The sequence below is a fragment of the Cynocephalus volans genome, chromosome 2 (genome assembly GCF_027409185.1).
Source record: "Cynocephalus volans isolate mCynVol1 chromosome 2, mCynVol1.pri, whole genome shotgun sequence".
NCBI classification, from domain to species: Eukaryota; Metazoa; Chordata; class Mammalia; order Dermoptera; family Cynocephalidae; genus Cynocephalus; species Cynocephalus volans.
Genome location: NC_084461.1, coordinates 223905375 through 223917549, shown reverse-complemented (window position 1 = coordinate 223917549; position 12175 = coordinate 223905375). Strand labels below are relative to the sequence as shown.

The 12175-nt window shown below is 52.5% G+C and overlaps 1 protein-coding gene across 4 annotated transcripts in view; it reads right to left on the bottom strand.

The window, feature by feature from the left end:
* Positions 1-12175, bottom strand: part of ALOX5 (arachidonate 5-lipoxygenase) — a 42343-nt gene that overhangs the window by 3101 nt on the left and 27067 nt on the right. For all 4 annotated transcript variants that reach the window (XM_063087138.1, XM_063087141.1, XM_063087139.1 and 1 more), the window contains exons 5-9: positions 11875-11981; positions 10956-11128; positions 7930-8076; positions 1361-1564; positions 643-729 (exon numbers count right to left, since the gene is read on the bottom strand). In XM_063087138.1, the coding sequence (XP_062943208.1) occupies positions 643-729; positions 1361-1564; positions 7930-8076; positions 10956-11128; positions 11875-11981 (718 nt within the window). The remainder of the gene's footprint in view (positions 1-642; positions 730-1360; positions 1565-7929; positions 8077-10955; positions 11129-11874; positions 11982-12175) is intronic.

Below are 12175 nucleotides of genomic sequence, written 5' to 3'. Positions count from 1 at the left end.
CCCGCAGGCAGCCCCGGAAGCACCCTGCTGGAGGGACTCTGGTCCTGCTCCCGGATGCACGCTCACAGGCACGCAGGCACGAGCACACACGCGGTGCACACACGCGGTGCACACACGCACACGGGGCTGAGCAGCCAGGGCCGCAGAAGCTTCGAGGGAGGAGTCGGGTGCTGGGGTGCCGGAGATCGGCCCATGGTGCCCGAGTGGGACGGTGCTTTCTCTTGAGGTACCGCCTGGGAGACGATGGGCACGTGGCAGCAGGAGCCTGGGACTCGCTGTGACCAGGTCCCCGCCCCGTGGGGAGAGCCTGGCTGCAGCAGGGGAATGAGGCCCCCGCCGCTGGAGGAGGGGCGGAGTCTGAGCCCCGGATCCACTTTGGCCTGTGCCCCGCCCCCACGTTATGTCCAGTGCGAGGTGGCACGTCCTATCCAGCTTCGGCTGCCTTGAGTTGGGCTTTGTCGTTTGCAACCCAGTGTCTCAACTTTAGTGGTCGTCTGGCCTGGTCACCAGTGCGTGGTGGGACAGGGGTGGAAGGTCAGGGGCGGGGCTGACGTGAGTGTCCAGGCTCCGTAAGGCGCTGGGGGACGGGGGTGGGGGAGGGAGCACGGAGGCTGGGAAGGGAGAGGGCGGGAGGGCACCCACCTTGTCAAAGAGGCCGTACTCGCAGATGAGCTGCTCGCGGGCCTTGGTGTTGATGGCGATGGTGAACCGCACGTGCGCTACCAGCAGCTGGGCGGGGGAGGGGACACCTCAGCAAGGGGCCGGCCAGGGACCCGCGCACCCCCACCGGCCATGAAGGGGTGACGTTGGGCACAGGGACGCAGTGGGAGTCGGGTATTGAGCTTCCTGCCGAGAAATTGCTGGAGGCCCCGGGGGGGACGCGGCCTTCATGCTCAACGATGACAAGGACGATGATGATAAAACGACAGTAGTCAGCACCTGGTGCTTAACTCTGCTGCTGGGAGCTCTCTGAAGGAGCATCATCCTGCCAGGCAGGTGCACGATTTTGATCTGTTTTACAGATGCAGAAACTGAGGCGCAAAGAGGTATTGTCAGTGCTGGTAGGACTTGGGAAGAGGGATGGAAGGACAACAGGGGTGGCCACCTGGGACCAGCCTGAGACCAACTGAACTCATTTGCCTTTTCAAACTCTGCTCCCCGTCCAGCCTGGCCCTTGTGTCTGGGCTGGGTCCTGGCCTTGTGTCCTGGGGAACCACAGGTCCCCGCCTCTGCTTTCTTTCTTGGGGGGCATTACTGCCTCCCGAGCATCTCTGCAGTGGTCACACTCCCACCACAGTCCCCCTGTGGGGACGGCAGCCCCCTTCGCTCCCCCGCCAAGTGCAGCAGGAGCTGGCTGTACCTTGAAAATGGGGTGCACGGCAGGCAGCTGGCGGTACATGGCGATGCCAAAAACTTCCGACACCAGATGTGTACGCAGAAGGTGGGTGATGGTCTGGTGCACGTGGAAGTCACTGGAGCGCACCCAGATTTTGGCTAACAGCCAGTCGTATTTTGCATCCGAAGGGAGAAAAATGGGGTTCTCATCTCCTGGGATTTGGTTGAGCTGATAGGATGGAGAAAGAAACACATTGCTGTATCTTGCTCCACGCTAACGTTATTGGAAAAACCTGGCCTCAGGAAATTCCAGAAGAATCCAAATTTCTTAAACTGTAACTTTTGAATCATGAGCAGAGCCTGGAGCGGGACAGAGGACCCTGGACTTGTATTTCCTGTCCCAGCGACATCACTTACAACCTTCACGACCCTGAACGTCCAGCATCTGTAGAATGTGACAGTTCTCCCTGGTCTCGCAGAGGGGCTGTGGGCACAGGGGCGGTCGGGGAGGTGTCCCCCTGCGGATGTGGGCCCCGCCGTCCTCTCCTGCCTGCCTCGCCCTGCTCCCACTTGTCCGCCTGCTCTTCTGGGGTCTCCCACACTGTTCCTCCCTCTGCTCTTCCCCTAGATGGTGTCCCAGGTCTGGCCTTGGTGTCCCGGATCTGGCCTTGGTGTCCCAGGTCTGGCCTTGGTGTCCTGGGTCTGGCCTTGGCGTCCCTGGCTTCTCTCTAGTGCCCGGGCCTAATGCTGCGGAGTCTCCCAGGTCAGGCTCGGCAGCTTGAGCTGTGCCCCGAGCCCCAGACTTGTCTTCCCCTTGCCAGTTTCAACCCCACGCTGGGACCAAAGTGATTTTTTCCCCTAAAATGCCAGTCATGTCATTTTAAACACACTCAGTCACCTCTTAATGCCAGAAAATAAAGTCCCCAAACTCCGTGGGGATCTGGCCACCGATGTGTCTGCAGACGTAGCCCCACGTTCTGGTCTCCCTGTCACCAAGCCCCTGGTCTCCAGCTTTGCCCATGACAGTGGCTGTCCTCACTCAGGAGCGCCCAGCACAGCTTCAGCACCTGCCAGCAAGGTACCACGTGAGCTTGGAAGGCAGGTGCTGGCACTGCGCCGTCTTTCAGATTTTAAGCCTCGGAGGGGTTGACATTTCAGATGAGCCAGAGGAGACCAGTGGAGGAACAGCAAGCCGGGTGCAGCTGGAGAGCGGGTGCCGGGAAGGGGTCTGGCTGGGCTTTTGGCACTGGGAGAGCCTGTGTAACTAGAGCAGAGTGACCACCAGGAGGGGCACTGCCCAAGAGCACACTTAGCTGGGTCATACTAAGTACGTGGAAGGTGGTTTCTTTGTCTGTCTTTCCCTCAGTGCTGCCCAATAGAAATGCAATGCCAACCACACACCAGTAGTGCCAGGCATGCCACCCTGGACCAAGGAGCTCCAGCAGCCAGCTCTCTAGGCACAGAGGTGCAGGGCTGGGGGTGGGGGTACGGGGACAGCAGAGCAGAGCTTGACCTGCACAGTGTTCTTATTTGCTTGTTTGTTAGTGGGATGTCCACTTTTAAATATCTAACAATTTCACGTACAAATTTGGGTGACCAGGTTTTCCTGAAAAATTAGAAGGTCTGAGAACTCTGTACCCATATTCTCACAGAACAACACTCTTGGCCCTTTTAAATAGTCTCAGCTATCAGGGTCTCCACTGCCCCACCCTTCCTGGTGGGGGTTCACTCATTTGTATTAACTGCCTGGCCCAAGACACCTGGGTCTGTGCCCCACCTCCTAGAGCACATGGGATGCCTGACACGCTCTGGGACTCTCTCTGACATGTTCCCCAAAGGCTCTCAGGCACACACTGACGTGTTTTCGAAATGCTCCTGGATGTGCTCCTGACATGCTCTGGGGCCAAAGAGACCCTCTGCTTGTGCTAGGGGCTTTACCTGTACTGTCTCATTTAATCCTCACCATGACCCTGCAGGGCAGGTATTCCTTGCCACTCCCATTTTACGTAGGGGAAAACTGAGGCTCTGAGTGGTTAAGCAGCTCTCACATGTCACACAGCAGGTAAAGAGCTGAGCTGAAAGGGCCCAGTGCTCTGCCCATTTCACCCTGTTGCCCTGCCTCGGCCTTTCTCTCCACTCCCTCTGCCTCCCCAGGCCTCACCTGCATCCCCAGAGCTCTTCGGCCTCCACCCACCCTGCACTTCTATCCAGGGTCTTTGTCTGCCAGGGGGCTCCAGAACGCGCCCTGAACAACTTGGTTGTATTTTTTAAATTTGTTTTTTTGGGTGAGAAAGTAGCTTTTTGTTTCAGAAAATAATATATGCTTATTGTAAAAAATGACAAAAATCCAGTCATTACAGAAGAGCATATGAAACAAAGAAAACATATTTTATAATCCAGCGCTGAGGGCTAACCACCACATGCTGGTGGGCCTACTTTCCCAGGTCTTTGCACGTATGCATATTTATCTGTCCAGTCTTCCATGAGATGAATACTATTATAATGAGTATCTGTCTCTTCTTTCTTTTGCTCATCTGTGCTCCATCCCCAATGTTCCCAACCCGGTGACGCTGTGTCCGTGCCTCCCCATCCCACACAAGTATCTGCTCACGTATATGGCATGCTGCAGCCATGCACGCATTTTATGTAAACGAGATCATGTTATCTAGACCCTGTGTCTTGCTTTTCTGCCTTGTCAACTCACTGTGGAAACCCCTCCAGGTCAGCTGGGATAACAGATCGAACGCATTCATTTTGAAGGTGCGTAACATTTCCTGGTCTGGGCATGAGAGGTTTCACTCCATCCTCTCCTGCCTTCAGATTGTTTCCAAGTTTGTTTTCCCACCACAAACAAGGCTGCGATAATCGCCTTCCCACATGCATCATACGTATTAGCACTTGCATTTCTCTACTGGCTTCTAGAGAAGATGCTGCTAAGCGCAGGAGGGTGGCTATCTTTTATTTCAGTAGATGTGCCCTACTGCTCCTCAGAAAGGCTCATTCCACTGGTACACAACTGTTCAGTGGTACCGGCTGTCAGATCACTTAAATGGTAAGGGTCTCGTGGCTTAGAGTCCCTCCAGTGCCCCTCCAATTGCCTGGCCACTCCAGCCCCAATCCGAGGATCCTCTGACTGCCCACTCTGAAATCCAGAACCTCAAGAGGTGCACATGGTACAGCAGGTGCTGGGGACCTGCTCAGGTGTTGGCCTAGGAACTGGCCTTGGGCTGTCCGGGCCAACTCAGGTATCATACTGTCAATACCATCCCTGGCTACAACACTTCACGGGCACTGGCATGGAGTGTCTGCCTTGCTAGTGGCTGGGTGTTACCACTCCCCCCCGTCAATCTGATGGGTCAAAAGTGACATCTCATTGTTAACTTTGATTTGCATTTCCCTAACTACTGGTGAAGTTGAAAATCTGTCCACATGCTGATTGTCTGTTCATATTCCCTGCCCATTTTTCTATTGAGGTATTTGTCTTTTCCTTATCAATTTGTAGAAGCTGTGTATTATATTCATCCTTTGGCTGTCATTTGTGTCAAAGTTATTTTCCCCAGTCTATTTTTTGCCTTTTGGCTTTGTGTATGGTGTATTTTACCATTCAGTTTTTAAAAATATTACATAATTAAATATACCTGTCTTTCCCTTATAACTTCTTGGTTTCCTGTTTTTACTTTTAGAAGTCTCCTTAGTCTCCACATTATCCATCGTTCTCCTAAATTCTCTTTTATTATTTCCATCTTAATCCTTACTTCACGTGAAATTTATTTTTGTAGATGGCATGACAGGGAGGCATGAATATTTTTCTTATGCAAAGGCAGTATGATAGCATGATTATAATACTGTCCCTTTTTTAGTGAACTGAAAGACCACAATTGTCATACATTAAATTCCTCTGTAGAAGGGTCTATTTCTGGCCTCTTTACCATATACCATCCCCCCACTCTGTTCATCCTCATGCATAACATCTGCTTAGAACAGTGGCCTTACAGTATTCCCTAATGTCCAGCAAAAGAAGTTCTTCCTCTGAACTTTATATGAACATTATGTTTTCTTGTTAGCATGGAGAAAGACTATTGGTTTTTTTGAGGAGTATATTTATCTAGACACTTTGGTAAATGAATGTACTAATTCTAGTAGCTTTTTAAGAAATTAGAATCACCTGTGTTTTCTAGGTCCACCATCATATCATTACCAGAAAAGATACTATTTCCTATTCTTTTACAATATGCGATTGATTGTTTTATTTTCATGTTTCATCACATGTTGTAGGACCTCTAAGACAGTGCTGGATAACACTAGTGGTATCAGTACCTTACTTACGATTTTAATGGAAGTGGCTTTAGCGTTGCTCCTGTTTGATGTTTGCTGTTTTTATCCCATGTAAGTAGGCTCCTTCTATTACTATTTTAATTTTCATTAGTTGTGGCTACTAAATGTTATTAAATTCCCTTTTGGTGTCAATTGGTGTACTCATAAACTTTATCCTTATGGAAATAATTAATTATGCTGGTATCTCTCTTGATATTGAAATATCTGGAATAAAACTGACTTGGTTGTAACACATTAGTTATTTATTACACTGCTGCATTCATTTTGCTAATATCATTTGTAGATTTCTTTCTAACTCTTTATTTGCGGTTTGGGTTGGTCTTCAGCTTTCTTTTGGATCCTGTCAGTATCTGGTTTCAGAACTAAGCTTATGCAAGCCTTATAGAGGGAATTTGGGGGCTGATTCACCTTAAAGAGCTCTGGAAATATCCGCTATCTAAAGCTTGGCTAAAACTCAGCTCCTCATTCTACAACCTCTCACCAGTCTAGACGTTTAAGCAGCTTTCCAATCACTTATTTGGAAAGAGGCCTATTTTGTACAATTTCTTCTAATAACTTAAATGTTTTCCTAGGTTTTTATCCATCTCCTCTAGCTTTTCATATTAGTCGCCACATAATTACTCTTTTTAAGAAATTGGTAATCATAATTACTCTTTTTTTTAGGTCTACTAGTCCTAATCTTGCTCTCTGTTTTTTGTCAACCTCATAAGGAGGTTTATTTTCTCCGACCTTTCAAAGAATGAGATTTTGGATTTATTAACCCGTGGCTTCCATTTGCATGGGTCTTTATAGTTGGCAAAGTTTCCATTTGTAGGAGAGGAAACAGACTTGGGAGCATTCTGGCTCACCCAAGGTCCCACGGGCTGCTAGCAAGTGGCACAATCAGGGTTTCAACCAGGCCCCTGGTTCCAGACTGCTCCAAGAGGTCTCCGGGACAGGCAGCTTCAGAGGCACCCGTCAGTGGTAACTGGGCCCTCTCCCGAGATCTCTGAACACTGTTTTCCTCTCTTCTGTCACCTGTCCCTTTACCTTCTGCTTCAGTTCCTTAGGTATACGGCTTCTCTCTGATACCCATCTGGGAACTCCTCTGGGGGGATGTGCCCCTGAGAAACTGGGGGGAGCAAGGAACTGGAGCCAGACAGCCTGGCTTGAATCCTAGCTCTGTAGCTGACAGTGTGCACCTGTGCCTCAGTTTCCTCATCTGTGTAAAATGATTGACATGATTAGTGCTCACCTCTTTGGAGGGTTGCGGTCATGATTACATGAATAAGGACAAGGTCCTTGTCTGAAATCCCAGTGACCAAATGTGCTTCAGAATCTGCAAGTTTTAGGATTTTAGCAGCTCTTGTACTTCATTATGTGACCACCCCCCCCAGGGTCTGGGGCAACATACTATTTTACAGAGTGTGTTCCTGCACTGATCTACATGCATATCACATTGAATGGGACAAAGCCTCTCCTATTGGTTCAGAGAAGGTTTGTTTGCAGTCTATGAATTTTCAGAATTTTGACATTTCAGAATCAAGGATAGGGGACTGTGGACTGTGCAGGTTAACCCTTAGGTTAGTCCTGGCGTGTGGGTGGTGCCTGACAAATCCAGCTGCTGTTACGACCACAGCCCCCAGTGTCCACAGGCATTGTTTGGTAAATGCTGATCTGCCCATCCCCAGCGGGGGCCCTCGCAGTCCCTCTCCACCCACAGGGACCTCTGCCTACTCCTGTCCTGGCCCTGGTCCTTGCCGTCTGCATGCCAGCTCCCATAGTGCGGCAGGGGATGGGAGAGATGAAGCCCTGTGCCTGCCTGCCCCTCCTCCTCCACAGTACTGGTGGACACCCGCACAATGCCCCTCGGTGGCCTCGGTCTCCACTTCAGCTCACAGTTTCACCTGCTTGGCCCTGTCACCATCTTGACTTCGGGCCCCTGGTCAAGACGCCAGAGTAGGAGTGCAGTATGGCATCCCAGGACAGGTCCTCCCCAGTGCACCTCGCCCATCCAAGAGTTCCCGAGGTATATGTTGGAGACTGGAGCCCCTCTGCCCCTTGTGGAGACAGCCTGCCCCACAGCTGGCAGAAAGCCCCAATATCTCGTTTTTCCTGTCCACCTGGAAGAGCCTGGGGCTTCAGCATCGTGCCTAGGACTGCAAGGCAGAGCTGTGTCCTGCTCCTGGAGGTGTGGTTGGAGCCACCTGGAAAGTTCCTCCTCAGCCCTGGACCACTGAGGGCCGAGCCACCCAGAATGGTGTGAAGCCGGCAGCCTACCTGGATGGCAATGGGGACGATCTTGTTGGCCAGGTTCTTGTACAGCAGGCAGATGGGTGCGGCCAGGAACTGGAGAGTGCAGGGGTCTGTTTTGTTGGCATCAATGCCGTCCAGCAGCTTGAAGTCCACGATGAAAATGTTCCCTTGCTGCAGTGGCAGGGAAATGGGTCCAGATCAGTCTCAGCAGAGCCAGGCCCCAGGGAGTGACGGCCTCAGCTCAGGGGAGTTCAGAATTTATAGCTCATTTGTCCTCTGACTCAGGCTGATTCACATCAAGTGTTTCCACAGGTTGTGGCAATTTTTGGGTAAAGTGAAGGAATGCAGCAGCTAATTCCACAATTATGTACCTTAAACCTGCTTGACCCTCATGAAAGACGTTAAAAGACCACTCTGAGAGGCGGTTTAATAAGAAGAAAGCAGAGTTTAGGTAATATAGACGACAGAAATCAAATACCGAAAAGTGATTCTGCAGGATTTCATTCACATAGAGTTCAAAACTGTACAAACTCGGCCACAGCCAGACCCTGGACAAGGGGGCCCCTTGGGGGGAAGAGGCAGAGAGAGGAGGGGGCTGTCTGAGGGTGGGGTGGGGGGTGGGATTCTGCAGGTGCAGGAGAGTCTACAGGGGTGAAGGAGGGTCTGCAGGGGCTGGGGGCATCTGCAGGGTGGGGAGTGGGGTGCACAGGAGCTCTGGCACAGCCGCCTGCTTTTGGTGGCCCCACCCTGGGAGGGGCTGGCTGGGCATGGGACACCTCGTCAGGGAGGCAGCAGCTGCGGGTTGGGGGTGCGGGGTCGCTGGACTTCCAGGGAGGCTGGATGGCTGGACCCTCCAAGTGGGCTCCTCGGTGACTGCACCCAGAGGAACGGCCGCTGGTCTCATGCTGAGACCCAGGCTGGTCAAGGATCCCCGACCCACTGGGGGGACCCGGCCCTGCAGCAGCATCCCCGGCGGGAGGCTCTCTCTCAGTCCTGACATTCTGGGATTCTGTGGCAGACAGTGGCTCTTGCCTGTCCAGGTCCCCGTCTTCTTTTGGTCAGCACAGTCATTCTCCTGGCATGGTGGCTAGTTCAGGGAATCATCTCATGACTCAAGCTGAGGATGGGCCCCAAGACATTTGATGCGAGTGCTGGGAACTAGGGCCTTTCCTTCTGGAAGTGGGTGGTGGTCTCTGGGTGCTGGAAGGTAAGTCTGAAGCTGGTGTGGTCCTTTTTACCTCAAGGTAAGGAGACCCTCCCAAGAAAACAATCCACCGGAGGCAGAGAACTAGACACTGAGAGAGCACCAGTGGCTCTCTGGGCCTCCCAGCGAAGCCTGAGCTAGTTCGCTCTGTGCTCACTGTTGCCTGAGCCAGTACATGTCTTGGATTAAGCCAGATTGAGATGATTTTTGTGACTTAAAACCGAAGAATCCTAATATAAAGTCTAAAAACTAAAATAACCTTAAGCTGTAACAATGAATCAAAACCAACAACAGGGATAGAATTTCTCTGTTCGTGTTCCAAAACATAATTGCACAGGTAAAGGTTTAAAGAAACAGTTAAGAATTTTAGTAGTCCACAGCTTACCCCAGATCACTAAGATGCTGACAAAGAAAGGTAGTGCAAGCAACTGTGGGAGAGAAGTAGTTGCGTGTAGGAGATGGGTGTGTGTGTGTAAAAGCCTAGTCACTGGGCTACAGATTATTGCTTCGTGACTAAAACCACAGCTGAGTGTCCACACCAGGAGGGGGTTGACCCAAAACCCATCTGCCCTGGAGGTGGCAAGGACTCCTCAGTGCGAGGCTGTCGCCTGCCTGGGGGCCTTGGTTGGCTGGATGCACGGATGGCTGCTTGGTCCCTTCCGATTCTAGGATTCTTTGGCTTTTAAGGTTCTATGGTTCTCTGGTTGAAGTTTGAAACCCATAGGTACCAAGTCAATGTTACTATGACTAGCAATTAAGTCTACAGAGGAATATGCTCTGTTTGTGTGTGTGTATATGTGCGCATGTGTATGCATGAACGTGTGGGATGTTGTTACTGTTAGTTGTGCACGTGGCCAGGTAGTGTCCTGCTTGGGCAGGTCTAAGACAAGGGGGCCAGGACTGCCTGCACTGGGGCAGGGGCCTTGTTGGGGACTTCAGCTGGGTGGATGGCCCTCTAGAGTCAGGGCAGAAGGGGTTAGGAGTTGGGGGATCTACCCCCAGAGGGCACTGACCACCCGTCTCTGGCTTGGGCCCCAAGGCAGGCTGAGCATGCAAGATGGGATGGCTGGAAGCAGCAGAGGCCACCTGGACACCTGAGGGCAGGTGGCAGGGGCTGGGTGGCAGGAGGCCCAGTCATGCTGACTCCAGTGGGAAGAGGCAGACTGATGGGAGACCAAGGGCTGTTGCTGGGACCTCCAGTCCCTGTCGTGAAAGGTGCCTGTCCCCAAGCCCCACCAGATTCAGGTGAAGGCAGTCTGAACCCTTTATGTCTCAAGACCAGGTCAGCCTTGGCACTGGCAGGCACTGGGCCTGCCTGTGAGGGCTGAGAGAAGGTCTGGGAGAGGGGGAGATTGGGAAGCAGGGTCAGACGGCACCAGCTTTTCTAATTAGAAAGCTGAAAATTCCATCAGGCTTCTTCCCCACCCCCACCTTTTTTGCTCTTCTACAAGGCCTGCTTTTTTCTCCAGTTTCCTCACCTTTACAAGGCAGGTGACAATTTGATGACAGTGTGTGTAAAGCATCTATCACAATGCCTGGCCCACCACAGGGGTAGCTCTTGTAATTATTACTGGTATTAAAAATTTTGATATTATGTTCTCAGGAAGCGCATCATGGAGTAAGTCTTCCTCCGACATTGCACAAGACAGTTTGCATAAGGCCCTGGACCCTCCTCGTGGGGCTGCCAGGAGCAGGAAGAGGCTGTTGCAGCCAAGGTGGTCAATCTCCTGCCATCAGCCAGCCACATGGGGCCTGGAGACAGAGGCCTGGGGGTGGCGAGCACTGGCCCGTGGGAAGTGGCTTCCGCCTGACAGCCCTGGACACTTCTCCTGCCTGGCAGGCCTACCTGAACCTCCTGCTCCAGGCTGAGCTTCCGCTCCAGGCTGCACTCCACCATCTTCGTGGTCACCGGGAGCTTCTCGGGCAGCTCCGTGCAGCGCTGGATCAGCACGGGGTTGCAGCCGTTCAGGAACTGGTAGCCAAACATGAGGTCTTCCTGCCAGTGATTCATGACCCGCTCTACAGGGAGAGAAGCAGGGTCCAGCCTGAGCTCTGCACAGAGGGCAGCGTCCTTGCTGGGTCCCCTCTGCAGGGGCCCACTGGCTTTACCCGCAGTGCCCAACTGCTGTCCCCTGCCTGTCACTGGGCTAGGCCGTGTGCCACCTGGTCCTCCCTGAGTTGGCCCCCAGTGGCTCAGAGCACTGCTGGCACCCCTCCCTCAAGAATTCACGTCCTTCAGCCCAGCACAGAGGGTCCAGAACAGCGAGAGCAGGAGCAGAGGGGAGGGGAATCCCAGGAGGATTTGGCCAAGGCCATGTCCCCACGAGCAGATTTCCACACCTCTTTACGAGCTGTGCCTGTCCCCCTAACTTTCTGGTGCTGCTTGGTCTTTCCCATGCCGTTACCAGCCATCAGGATGCTAGCGCTCTAGCCAGACACATCTGAGTCCAAAGGGAACCAATGTTGCTTTTATGAAGATGCTTAGGAAACAAATTCTGCCTTCACTCCTGATGTTTTTGAAGCTTTTAACAATGAAATGAGGTGGTGGGTGCTCAAGCTTGAATGTCCAAGGAGGAGCAACCTCTGGGCGTGAGGGTGACTGCAGTGAAGCAGAGGCATGAGGTGCAGGGCCTGGGTGATGTGGCGGTGAGGTCCCTGCGCTGCAGGGGGATGGGGCAGCCCTTGCCAATTTCCAAGCAAGTCTCGGACAGGAAAATGGCATCCCCTCTCCCCAGCACTGCCAGAGACCCTAGAGACACACTCACCAGAAATAGTGTTGCTGATCTTGACAAAGATTTTCTCGAAGTCGGCAAAGTCATTCCAGGAAGACTGGAACATGTGCATGAAGCGGTTGATGAACAGGTTCTCCATCCTGCAGACCAGGGGACAGGTCACCCCACATGTGCCAGCCACACCTCACTCTGCATAGCCCCTTAATGCTGTGCTCTTAGAGGGCCTGGAGAGCCCCCGGGCAGCTCCCAGGGGGAGGTGATCAGCTGTGTGGAACCAGGACAGACGTCAGCTCCCGCACCTGATGCTCTTCCCACCACACCTCAGCCGTGGGGA